The 12,157-nt window shown below is 47.4% G+C and overlaps 2 protein-coding genes across 2 annotated transcripts; both read left to right on the top strand.

Annotated features, from left to right (window-relative positions):
* Positions 1–137: 137 nt before the first annotated feature.
* snip1 (Smad nuclear interacting protein) lies at positions 138–1,908 on the top strand. Its single transcript, XM_085917957.1, has 4 exons — positions 138–446; positions 635–755; positions 852–1,393; positions 1,460–1,908. Exons 1-4 carry the CDS (start codon positions 301–303, stop codon positions 1,716–1,718), a joined length of 1,068 nt encoding a protein of 355 aa, XP_085774083.1. The 5' UTR covers positions 138–300; the 3' UTR covers positions 1,719–1,908.
* Positions 1,909–2,566: 658 nt separating this feature from the next.
* LOC147051553 (mitogen-activated protein kinase kinase kinase 5) lies at positions 2,567–10,836 on the top strand. Its single transcript, XM_085917943.1, has 28 exons — positions 2,567–3,060; positions 3,141–3,280; positions 3,474–3,661; positions 3,824–3,992; positions 4,226–4,332; positions 4,455–4,625; positions 4,695–4,807; positions 4,908–5,067; positions 5,178–5,328; positions 5,439–5,543; positions 5,805–5,854; positions 6,225–6,320; positions 6,497–6,581; positions 6,658–6,791; positions 6,865–6,992; positions 7,084–7,220; positions 7,291–7,396; positions 7,659–7,816; positions 7,883–8,081; positions 8,154–8,319; positions 8,562–8,727; positions 8,940–9,122; positions 9,198–9,303; positions 9,410–9,620; positions 9,704–9,810; positions 9,970–10,064; positions 10,144–10,220; positions 10,426–10,836. Exons 1-28 carry the CDS (start codon positions 2,694–2,696, stop codon positions 10,514–10,516), a joined length of 3,966 nt encoding a protein of 1,321 aa, XP_085774069.1. The 5' UTR covers positions 2,567–2,693; the 3' UTR covers positions 10,517–10,836.
* Positions 10,837–12,157: the final 1,321 nt, after the last annotated feature.

Here is a 12,157-nt window from a genome sequence, read left to right as displayed (position 1 = left end):
ATACATCTAGTTTGTATCATAAGAGCAGTTTTTATGAAAAAAAAAAAACATTTTGGTATCGTGTTCAAGTGAGATACATTTAAAAATTATAAAATGTGTAAATGCAAAACGGAACCACTCTACAAGCAGTTATTCGCCGGGGCACATTTAGCTAATTCTCATCGGAAGCGGAAGTCAAGAATCTTTAACGTACAACGCACAACTGTTTTTCGCTTAGTTTATTTTCTCGGAAACCGTCATGTACGCTTAAGTTAAAGTGCTCTACAACTTTGTGGGGAGGGCTCTTTTAGTGAAAAGCAAATGGCCAAAGAAAAACGACACAAGAGAAAGGACTCGCCCGAAATGAAAGTTAAGGTGAAACAAGAGAAGCTAAGCCCCGCGAGGCCGCACAGAACACGCCGCTCGCCCAGTGACAACAGAAGCCCACCGAGGAGAAGAGCCAGCAGGTATTCCTTCTTGTTATGAAGACATTTTGGTTTAAATCGTGTTTTTTTTTCTTCAGTAAAACAGCGCCTGGTACAAATGACACGTCGATAGTGAAGCTTAGCTTGTTTGGCTAGCCGTTAGCATTTGTTGCGCAACATTATTTATTATGCTTGCCAAGATTTGTTTTGTATGTTAATGTTCGGTCCAGGTCGCCTGTTAGGACAACCGAACGTACGGCAGGCAGGAGAAAGAGTCCCCCTCCCCGGCGAGGTAGCAGATCTCCTCGGAGGAGAAGTCCTCATCGCAGTGCCGATGTCAAGTTAAAGCGGGTGAATTAGTCGTTTTCTTATCAGAATGACCAAACAATTTCATCTCAAAGTTTTTTTCCCCCCAAATTAATCTTTCCATTACCAATTGCAACACAGGAGCGTGACGAGCATCGTTCTGGCGGAGATGAGCAGAGAAGAAGAAACGAGCAGCCGGAGGAAAGGCGCAGCAAGTGGGAATCGGAGCGACCTCACGAGAGACAACGCAACGGCGACAGACGGCGGGAGCGGGATGCGGCCACCTCGCAACAAGCGGAGCGCCGCCAGCACGACGAGCAGCGGCGGGAAAATCGTGAAAGGCGCGAGGAGAACCAGGAAATGAACTTTGGCCGTCAGGAGAGCGCCAGCAACAGCCCGACGGAGCCCCCCGCCGACAAGGAGAAGCCCAACTTTGGCCTGTCGGGTGCGCTCACGGAAGACACCAACACCTTCCGGGGAGTCGTGATCAAGTACAACGAGCCGCCCGAGGCGCGCATTCCCAAGCGGAGGTGGCGGCTCTACCCGTTTAAGAACGACGAGCAGCTTCCCGTCATGTACATTCACAGACAGAGTGCCTATTTGTTGGGGAGACAGCGGAAAATCGCGGATATTCCCATCGATCACCCGTCCTGCTCCAAGCAGCACGCGGTCTTCCAGTACAGGTAAGCGCAACTAGATTCGAGTCAAACCGACACAGTAGAACGACTCGAAAGAGCCTCTTTTTTCAGGGTGACAGAGTTCACTCGGGCCGACGGCACCACGGGCCGCCGGGTGAGACCGTACATCATCGACTTGGCGTCGGGCAACGGCACTTACCTGAACAACCAGCGGATCGAGGCGCAGCGCTACTACGAGCTCAAGGAGAAGGACGTGCTCAAGTTTGGCTTCAGCAGTCGCGAGTACGTCCTGTTGCACGAGTTCTCAGACACCAGCGAGGTGGACGTCAAGGAGCAGCCGGACGAGGAGGACGAAGGCCTGGATGAATGAAACAAAAAAAGAAATATGTTCAAATTGTACGATGCGGTCTTTTATGTTTCCAGACGGGACCGGAGGAATGAAGCGTTAAGGTGTAGATAGACATTCACCCTCTTTTTTATTTTGTCACATCAAGGGGGCTTACATCAGTCATGTAAATTGACATTTTTTGTACTGTAAATAAAGACTGTCAACTATTAAACTGCATCGACCGAATTATTGGCCATGAAATGTTTAAAAATGAGTAACAGAATTGTCATTGGGTCTTGTCTGCCAGATCTATAGCTCATCAGTGATGGGGACATTATTTTCTAGGACTTGTAGAAGGGATCATTCTAAAAAAAAGTCAACACTGCAGAAGAGAGAGCTGCATATTGATATTTCTCTGCGCTATTAACCATTAATAATTTTCCAGAATATTAAAGGAAAATTTGAGTAAATGTGTTCTTTCAGAAGCATGTCTGAACGAAGCAAAAGCGCTACCTCGAATGGCCACAAGGTGCTGCCAACTCATACAGTGAAGCAACGTGCAGAGTCACTGCAGCCAGACTCTTGGCTGCAAAAGTGTCTCAAAAGGGGGGGGGGGGCACACCGCGTGCCTATGTATGGATGTTTATGCATAGCGAGTAAGATCATGCAAGGACTTGTATTATTGTGAAAGAACACAATTAGCCAGGTAACAACGTGTACTAAGCATGAGGCACTTATTGCGCAATCCACCACCACGGTTAAAAACAATGAAAAGTCATCGCGGAAGTCAACAACTTAATTGAAACATTGAGTGCCAAAGCAGAAGAAACACAAAAAGCACAGGCATCCGGTTTCAGGATATGTGACGTCACACAAGTAGGGTGGAGTTTCGGGAATGTTCGTCGATTTGACACAAGCCGAGCGTAGTGGGCGGCCACTCACCTGAGAGACTCGCAAAGTAAAAAAGGCAAGTGGCGAGAAGGAAAGAAAAAAAAAAAAAAAAGAAAAAAACGACAAATGTACACGACGGAGCGGAGGCGCATGAGCCTCCGGCGGGAACCCGCCGCCTGGCTGCAGGCGTCTGCGGGAAGTATGTGGCAAGATCCGCTGGCCATGGAGATGAGCGCCCGGAGCACCGCCACCAAGAACGGCGTGCTTTCGCCCCGGAGCCGCGGCCGCGCCGTGTCGGTGGCCTACATCGCCAACGAAAGGGAGGACGACGCGGCGGCGGCGACAGCGGCGGACACTGCCCCAGCCGAGCGTCACTTGTCCCTGGCGTGTCTGAAGGAGGCGTGTGCCGACGCGCGGGCCTCGTTTAAAAGCATCCCCTTCGAGAGGATCTCCATGGCGACCACGGACGTCCTGGATAGCCTTTACAACGCAGGTGAGTTTGCAAAAGTTTTAGCCAAGCCTCATTTTGTTCATTTTTGCATTAAAAACCAATGCAAGTCATTTTCTTCCCAGATGTGGCTGTGGTGGAGATGAGTGACTCTTTTTGCCAAGCGTCCCTCTTTTATCACCTGGGAGTGAGGGAAAGTTTCAGCATGACCAACAACATCCTCCTGTACTGTTATAAGGACGATACAGATCTGCAGGCTGTCAAAGTAACCTGGCCGTGGCGTTCCTCAAGGCTCACTCACGAGAGGCTTTGCTATTTTCTTTTTCGCCCTAGCACCAGAAAGTGCTGAATCATTTGATTTAATTGTCATTGTCTCGCTTAAGTCATTTGTTTCTTTTCTGCGAGATGAGTTGTAATTATGACGCTGGTTAAAATGGAGTCATTCACGTGTCGTTCAGGAGCAGTGTGGAAGCTACACCTTCGTGCCTTACGTGGTGTCACCTCAGGGCAAAGCGTTTGCCTGCGACGGTACAGTGATGACTGGCATCAAAGAGTTGATGCAGACCACCTTCCAGCTGGATTCCCTTCTCACGCCATTGGCGGAGAGACTCACACATTTGCTCAACACCGTGGATGTGCAATCCAGGTGAGCCATCTCGTCGTTTGAATTTGGTGAAATGAATTTGTATTAAGCAATTGAAACATGCATCAAAATCATTTGCATTTGTGGGTGCACATTATCTTCAATTAGCATTGGGATTATGTTGGGAAATGTTCTCTTTGAGAAGGACTCTGTATTATCCAACAGCGAATACTTCAGAGAGTCCATTAGGCACGACATCCGCTTGGCGAGGGAGCGCTTCAGTGGTCAGGCCCTGAGCGAGGAGCTGAGTCGCATCCAGATGCGTCTGGACAGTGTGGAGCTTCTCACCCCTGATATCGTCATGAACCTGCTGCTGTCCTACAGGGACATTCAGGTGGACACGTTCACGCTTCATGTAGATAAAAACTGAGCCTGGATGTGTGGCCCGTTAGCTCAGTTGATTAGAGCGTCATGCTAATGACTCATGCTAATGACGCCAAGGTCACGCGCTCGATACCCGTACGGGCCATAATTAATGACTTGTGCAATTTATGTAGTCTGAGACCAAAAAAATAAGGAACCCGGATCTGCGTCTAAAATTCGACATTGTTATTTGATGTTTCGTAGGATTACGAAGCTATGATCAAACTGGTGGAGATGCTGAACAACCTACCCATGTGTCTCGTGGCAAGACACCAAAATATAAAGTTTCACTATATTTTTGCTCTCAACAGGTACGCAAATGATTTCTAATCCATTCTTTTAGTGCTTCAAGCCTATCTTCTTCCATCATACTATATTCTTGTCGTACCCCGTTCTGAGTCTTTCATATTTCCTGTCCTTTTCTCTGTAATAGGAGGAATCAACCGGGCGATCGTATCAAGGCTTTGGAGGAGGTCCTTCCCATCGTGCAATCAGAAGACACGGTGGTGTCGGACATCTACTGCCTGTGCGGTCGCATCTACAAGGACATTTTCATTAGCTCTGGCTTCAGCGACCAGTTCAGCAGAGATCAAGCCTGCTACTGGTATGGTCCCATTGTGTTTTCTCAATCAGCCTCACTTCTGCATTTAAATGTCGAGTGATTCATTTGTAGGTATGGCAAAGCCTTTGAGGCAGAACCTACTCTTCATTCTGGTATCAACAACGTGGTCCTTCTGATGGCAGCCGGACGTGAGTTTGATACGTCCATTGAGCTGCGCAAAAAAGGTTTGAGTGTTTTTACTTTGAAGATTCCTGAGTACATTTACCTAAATTCCAAATAAACAACCGGATTGAATCTTCCTTCATTCGAGTGGTTTCTTTCTAGGTGTGACTTTAAGCACTCTGTTGGGCCGGAAGGGCAGCCTGGAGAAGATGAAGAACTACTGGGACGTGGGTTTCTACCTGGGCGCGAACATCCTGGTCAACGCGCATAGAAAAGTCATCGAGGCTTCAGAGAAACTCTACAAGCTCAATGCTCCACTTTGGTGAGTGAGGCTGTAAAACCATATCTAAAACAATCAAATAACTTGATTTTAACGTCTACTAGCTAAATGCTAACATTGAATAAAATTCAATTGTCATTTGTTCTTTTCAGGTACGTAGCATCTGTGATGGAGACATATATTGTGTATCGGCAGTTTGCTAAGCCTCCCGAGGTAAAGTCTCCCAAACAGGACACCATGGACTTCTGGATGGAGCTTCTGTTGCAGTATTGTAAACCCAGCGTCTGCACAGACCGCTGCCCGGTAACATAACATAAACAAGGCCGGTTAGCGCCAGAATAGTCAGGGATTTAACTTGCCAGAATCTACCAATCAATATCCTGGTGAGTTTCATATTAAACCTGTTTTTTTAGGTGCTCATTTTGGAGCCCACTAAAGTCCTTCAGCCTGCTGTAGTGTCTGTGAGCGAGGGGAACAAAAGTCACACTGTCCAGCTGAAACACGTCACACCCTTCAAGGTATGAGATTGCACCCTAAAACACCTCAGGTCCTGCATTTTGTAAATGTTTGCTTCGGGCCACCTTGCACAGTATTAAGAAAGTCCTGAATTGGCGACCATAACGTATCTCAGTGTGAGGGTGCGGTCTTTGTGCGGGAGGGAATGTGTCATACCTCAGGATGTTTACTTTTGCGTGTGTACAAACTGTACCTGCAAAACACTTAGAAAGCCGACCGTGTCGCCTTTTGAAATGTAATTTGTTTCTCTTGTGACTCAACAGAAAGGTTTACATCAGTGGACTTTCCCGGCCGCTGCAATCCGGGGAGTGAGGTATGCTACTGCGTGTGCCGACAACTTTGAAAATACCTCCTCCCGAATGTGTGTGGGGTGTTCAACGCCTGCAGCAAAACGTGCCGGTTGTCAGGGGAAAACACTTGACTTGTCTGGCCTTACACGTTGCCGCTTTGGGATGTTGGGAGGAACGTGTCGTAGAAAAACCTTTGTCCTAAAAGCTGAATAACTTTCTTTTTCCTTCTAATGTTGCATGACCTCGTTTTCAGGCTAGAAAATGATCTCAGAAAAACAAAACAGGCTGTAACTGACCAATTAAACAGACAAATAAAAGATAAACAAGAGGCACAAAACTTTGAATGCTGTCTATCCCTCCACCCTCTGCAAAGTTCCTTTCTGCCCTCTCCAGCGTTTCAAAGATTGACGAGCGGAGCTGCTTCCTGTACGTGCACTACAATTCGGACGACTTCCAACTGTACTTCCCGTCAGAGCAGCACTGTAAAGAGTGAGTGGTCAAACCTATCGATTCATAAAAAGGCCTCTTAATTGGCCGCAACCAACCGGGTGTGCGGGATGGCAAAGGCAGACAGACACAAGCTTGAAGATATTTGACTTTGAAGTCAGGTGATAGTTTGTGACATGAACTTCCTGAATTCTTGTGTCTCGTTGTTGTCTCCTCAGTTTCTGTGATCTGGTCAATTCTCTGCTTCAAAAAGCTGAGAACACCTCCGAGGATCTGAATCATCACAGTGAAGGAATACTTGAGGTGGGTCAGCACCACTCCCCATTCCCGTCATTTCAGAGTTGTTTGTCTCAAAAATGATCCATCGACCTCGTCCCAGTACGTCTACGAGACCAACGAGAACGGCGACAAGGTGGTCCTTGGGAAAGGCACCTATGGCATCGTGTACGCCGGCAGGGACGTCAGCAACCAAGTGCGCATCGCCATCAAGGAGATCCCAGAGAAAGACAGCACGTGAGAGGATTGTTTTTGCATTCAGAGTCACCGTTTAGCAGGGTGACCAAACTCTCTCTCTCTCCCCTCACAGGTATTCCCAACCTCTCCACGAGGAGATTTGTTTACACAAGCGGCTGAAGCACAGGAACATCGTCCAGTACTTGGGCTCCATTAGTCAGGACGGTTTCATCAAGATCTTCATGGAAGAAGTACCAGGAGGTTTTTGTAGCTCTTTTGAAACAATCTAAGATGCCACGAGAAGAATTGTATTGTGAACCTCACAGCTCACAAATCGTCGCCACCTCGACAGGAAGCCTGTCGTCCCTGCTACGGTCCAAGTGGGGTCCGCTGAAAGACAACGAGGCCACCATCATCTTCTACACCAAGCAGATCCTTGAGGGGCTGAGATACCTTCATGACAACCAGATTGTCCACAGAGACATCAAGGCTAGCATCTGGGAATAGATGGTGTCTTCATGCTGATACTCGTGTGTGAATGTGCCCTTGTTTGCTGCAGGGTGACAACGTGCTGATAAACACATACAGCGGCGTTTTAAAGATCTCCGACTTCGGAACTTCCAAGAGGCTAGCGGGTATCAACCCCTGTACTGAGACCTTTGCCGGTAAGATGCTACAATTTCAGTTCAAACGAGATCCATAACTACGGCATGAATGAAAATGAATGGAAATTCTTCCGGCCTCCCAAAAATAAATGTAATTTTTAATACGAAAAAAACAACATGCCAGATATTGTGAAGTCCACTGCCACCCTCTGGAGGCTTAGTGGCTGACGCTAACCAGTAAATAGCATTTTATCTTTGGAGAAACCTGATAACCAAGTCAAGGTACCGCCACTGTACCTTTTCATTGATTAACTGTCAATAGGAACTCTCCAGTATATGGCACCCGAGATTATCGACCAGGGGCCCCGGGGCTACGGGAAGCCGGCTGACATCTGGTCCCTCGGGTGTACCATCATCGAAATGGCGACAGGCAAAACGCCCTTCCATGAGTTGGGGAGTCCTCAGGCAGCCATGTTCAAGGTAAAGGCCCAGAATGTCACTTCCCATTATATCGTCACAGAGCATAAAACATGAAAATGCTTCCAGGTTGGGATGTTTAAAATCCACCCCAAGGTTCCGGAGTGCATGTCAGCAGAAGCCAAGAGCTTCATCATGAACTGTTTCGAGCCCAATCCGGATGACCGGGCCACGGCTGCTGACCTGCTCAAGGACACCTTCCTCAGGTCGTCCCCTAGGAAGAAGACCAGAGCCCCGCAGGAGTGTGAACCAGAAGACTCCTCCGCTGGTGGGCCTGCTCGTATTCGCGGGCCTCACGAAACATCTAACAGGTCATTGATATTCTCGCTGTGTTTTCCAGGTGACTACCACCGCAGCCTGTCTGTGCCAGTCTCCATCCGAGTGGAGAACACCGACTCTGATTCCATCGACCTGTCCTGCTCGCTGGACTTCAGGGGGACACAGCGGTCCGTCTTTAAAGCCAACCACATCTCAGAGAGCCCCCCCGGCAATGGACGCTTCTTGCCGTGAGTTCCACGTTTCATAATCTCGCACAGAATCTCATCAGAGTGAGTAGTGGTGAGTCGACAGGTCGACTTTACTATCCGGCATCGATTCGTGACTATGAACGTATAATTTTTTTGGGATCAATTGCCTTGAAAGATTTGCGCTAGCTTGTTTGGCGCTACTTTTGTTTTCATTTCATCTATCTTTGGGTTCGGCTCACATACAGTGCAGTTTTTGAACAATCTCTGTGTGGTTTGTCAAGAGTGCCGGAGGACTCTGCACTGGACATGAGCAGCCCGGCGTCCACAGACGAGAACATGGGCTTGTTCATGCTGAGGAAGGACAGCGAGAGGAGGGCCACGCTGCACCGAGTGCTCACCGACTACGTCGCCAACGTGGTGGCCAACATACAGGAAGCCTTGCCGGAGGTACACCAATGCACAAGAGAACTTAGAAGTCTTCCATGTCAAAAAGGAAATCTGCTTGGAGTTGATTTTCGTGGGGAAGCATTGTACAAAACGATTTAATGTTGGTTTCTTGTTCCGTCGTTTTGTGCCATCCTTGAATGTAGTATCATTCGTTTTAGTCACTGCACTAAAAGGAAAGTATCCGTATCTGTTTTTAATATCTCCTCTAATAGTTTGAGAGGTCATCGCTCACGTCGGACTACATCACCGAGCTCGTTTGCTGTCTACGGGCCAACATCTGCTCGCCAGACAAGAAACGGCTGACCAGCTGCCTGCGGGACCTCCGAGCCACGCTACTGTCCGCCGCCATACCGCTCAACAGCCTGCAGGCGGTGCTGTTCAGCTTCCAGGACGCAGTATGTCAGACGTGATGCAATGGGAAAGCCTTTTGATGGAATTTTGGACATGTGATGATCTTCTGCTTTGTGCAGGTGAAGAAGGTGTTGAGGCAAGAGCAGGTGAAGCCTCATTGGATGTTCGCACTCGACAATCTTCTGAGGCAGGCCGTGCAGGACGCCATCACTGTGCTTCTTCCAGGTTCAAATTGTCTGACCATTTTGCAGATTTTGGTTTGAAAAATGTGGCGTTAACTAACAAAATGGGCCCTAATTGCTTGTGGTCATTTCCCTTTGTGTTCTTGTAGAACTGAAACTCCAGCTGCAGTCGTCCTTTGAGACAGAGGACAGCACTCCTGAGGATGCGTCGGCTGAGACAAAGTCTGTCCACCAGGAGGCGACAGAATCCCAACGGTCCCGGTCCACGATCTCGGAACCGCCGTGCCCCATGGACACCATCCTAGACAGCAACTGCCCGCTCGGTGATGAACTGAAGAACCTCAGATTGGAAACCAGAAGGTGGAGCATCACAGACTACTTTTATTTTTTCCTTTTTTACGTTGAATCCAGATTTCACGTTTTGTGTACTTTTTGTTTTCAAGACTGCTGAGGCTGCTGAGTGACAAGGAGCGAGAGTACCAGGACCTACTGAGGACTTCACTCCAGAAGAAGCAGGATGACATTGATGCTATCAGAGGACACACTCCAGGTGCAACATTTATTTGATTTTTGTTTGGCCTTGTTGGGTGGTGCGTATCCAGCTCCTCCTTGCCTCGGGGCTTTGGGTTTTCCGCACGACCGGTTTCTGTCACCTTGCTCATGATTATTCCGGCCTTTGACATGTTTTGTTTTGAACCTGTATACCTAGATGACAGGCTGACTGCATCCAAGAGCCGTGCGGACGTGATGGACATGGTTGCCTGGCTGGAGACCATCCCGGTAGACCAGCACACCATTGAGAAGGTAGCTCCACTCGCAGCGTGATCCCTGTTTGGTTCCTGTTTATTCACTGTATGCGTCCGGTTGGTTTGTTATTTCCTAGTTGGTGGCTCACGAGTTCACGTTGGACTGTCTTCTGCAAATAGCCTGCAGGGACGACTTGATGTACTGTGGAATAAGGTGCGCGCACTTGTAACAGATGCCAGTGCGTCTTCCATAGTTTTGTTTTACTCCACCAATATTACATTTTTCTCACCTTATAATTTCCTTCTAACATTTGACTCGAAATATTATGAGTTTGTTTTGGGAGTATGACAACACTCAGGCTTTATTTTTGTGCAATTTGAAATTTTGTGAAATGATCTATGAATGTTTTGTGTTTCAGGGGAGGCATGCTGTGTCGCATGTGGGCAGCCATTACGGCTTACAGGAAGTCTCGCTCTGACACGTTTGAACAGGACGGAGCTCTACGTTAACGCTGATGCTTTAGTGGACAGGCTGGACCTGTTTCGGGTACTATCGCCATCATTTTGTTTGTTTTTCTTACTTTTAACTGTACATTTGAATGTAAATATTTAACGTCTCAGGGTAATTTTTTTTTTTTATATTGCATACTGTGTACGTCATTGTTGAAGTTTTTTACAAGAGCGTCGCTGAATGTCAGTACTCCATCTGGTGGAAACAAATAAACTACTAGCAGGCCGTTTACTGCGTCACGTCAACTGAAACTCATCCTTGTTTCCTGTAAAATGCCGACCTAATTTTTGTAATATTTGTTGTCATTAGGGCAGCTTTTGGTGAGGGGGGGGGGGGGGGGGGTCAGTCTCAGGCTTTTTCTGAGGATTGGGGACACCACACCCGGGTGCTCCACCTTAATCTGTGGTATTAGCGACATCACATCACATAGCAGCAGTCACGGCATTGTTTTGGATCGCCACTGCATCTGTAATATCGACTTTGGATTGTGTGTGAGCAATATGAGCTTATTCATTGTGTGGCTGTCACTCTTGAGTGATGACAACACGTGTCTTGGAATCTTGACACACGCGCACAAGTAATAACTTGTTGGTGTATCTTCTCCAATAAGGAGCTTTTGTGAGGTTCTTAAATCTCTGGGACCGAATTATCAATAAATAGTCTTATGCACCTCGATTTTGCTACTTTGTGACCCCCCCCCCCCTCCAGAAATGTCTGAGCCCTTTACTCCCTTTAAAATGAACTCAGAGGTCAAGGGAAGCCCCTCCCAATTGCATCTCATTCACATTTTATTTCCTGCCTCTGCTCTTTCCCCCCTCTCACTCGATGGCCATCTTCTCTTTCCTTTGTGGGTTGTCATGGAAATGAAAGCGAGGGGGGGGGGGGGGTCGGACTTAGGGTTTCTATTATTGAAGCTGTTTGGGACTTCTAGCAGACTGGAATGAAGGGATTCATCCTGCCGTCAACAAGAGAGTGCTCTGCAAGAAGAAGGGGAGGGGAAGGGGGGTCTGATGTGAGTACAGAGTGGACATGTTTCTTGGCTATGATGTCATAGATGGCTGTGGAATGACATTCCTTTAGGAAAACAACACCTATTAAGACCTATGTGTGAGCAACTTGGATTAGGAATTGTAGTCTTGTATCAAAATATGTAAAAGAGCCCGATACTTAAGCACACATTCAACATCACGCCTTCAAAACTGGTTTATCAAGGCAGGCATTGTAGGTGAATTAAATACATGGCTTAGTTTTATAGGAGTTCTAGGTGGTGGTTGGGGTAACTGTGCTTTCCGTCCCACTGTGGATTACAGCCAAATTCTCCAAAAACTCCATTTTGTCATGTCACATTTACTTGTGTTTTAATGACTAGGTATTTGCAACCGCGCCTTGAATGTCAAATTTCAACATCTCGGTGGGAATCCACGGCAACCGGCTCATTTTGTTCAAGCTATTAATCTAGTACTAAATATACAAAAATATCTGTTCATAGAATTTCGTGGGCCATAGTGTCAACGAATACAGATTAAAAGAGCAGTAAAGTAAGCACTTCAATAAACAGTCATAAATCAATGAGTGATCTGCTGAGTCGGCACAAAAGTCCCATCAATTTCTAAACAAACCTGACTGACTGATCACTTTCA

This window comes from Syngnathus leptorhynchus, chromosome 8 (genome assembly GCF_054491065.1).
Source record: "Syngnathus leptorhynchus isolate UIUO chromosome 8, UIUO_Slep, whole genome shotgun sequence".
NCBI lineage: Eukaryota > Metazoa > Chordata > Actinopteri > Syngnathiformes > Syngnathidae > Syngnathus > Syngnathus leptorhynchus.
Note: the sequence above shows the minus strand (reverse complement) of the source record. Positions and strands in the feature narration are given on the sequence as shown.

Bases quoted from the DNA above. Each gene is read 5' to 3' on its own strand.
- snip1 (XM_085917957.1), top strand. From the start codon at position 301: ATGGCCAAAGAAAAACGACACAAGAGAAAGGACTCGCCCGAAATGAAA. The intron at 447-634 runs GTATTCCTTCTT...TGTTCGGTCCAG, and splicing joins CCGAGGAGAAGAGCCAGCAG to GTCGCCTGTTAGGACAACCG. The intron at 756-851 runs GTGAATTAGTCG...ATTGCAACACAG, and splicing joins CCGATGTCAAGTTAAAGCGG to GAGCGTGACGAGCATCGTTC.
- LOC147051553 (XM_085917943.1), top strand. From the start codon at position 2,694: ATGTACACGACGGAGCGGAGGCGCATGAGCCTCCGGCGGGAACCCGCC. The intron at 8,082-8,153 runs GTGGGCCTGCTC...TGTGTTTTCCAG, and splicing joins ACCAGAAGACTCCTCCGCTG to GTGACTACCACCGCAGCCTG. The intron at 9,123-9,197 runs GTATGTCAGACG...TGCTTTGTGCAG, and splicing joins TGTTCAGCTTCCAGGACGCA to GTGAAGAAGGTGTTGAGGCA.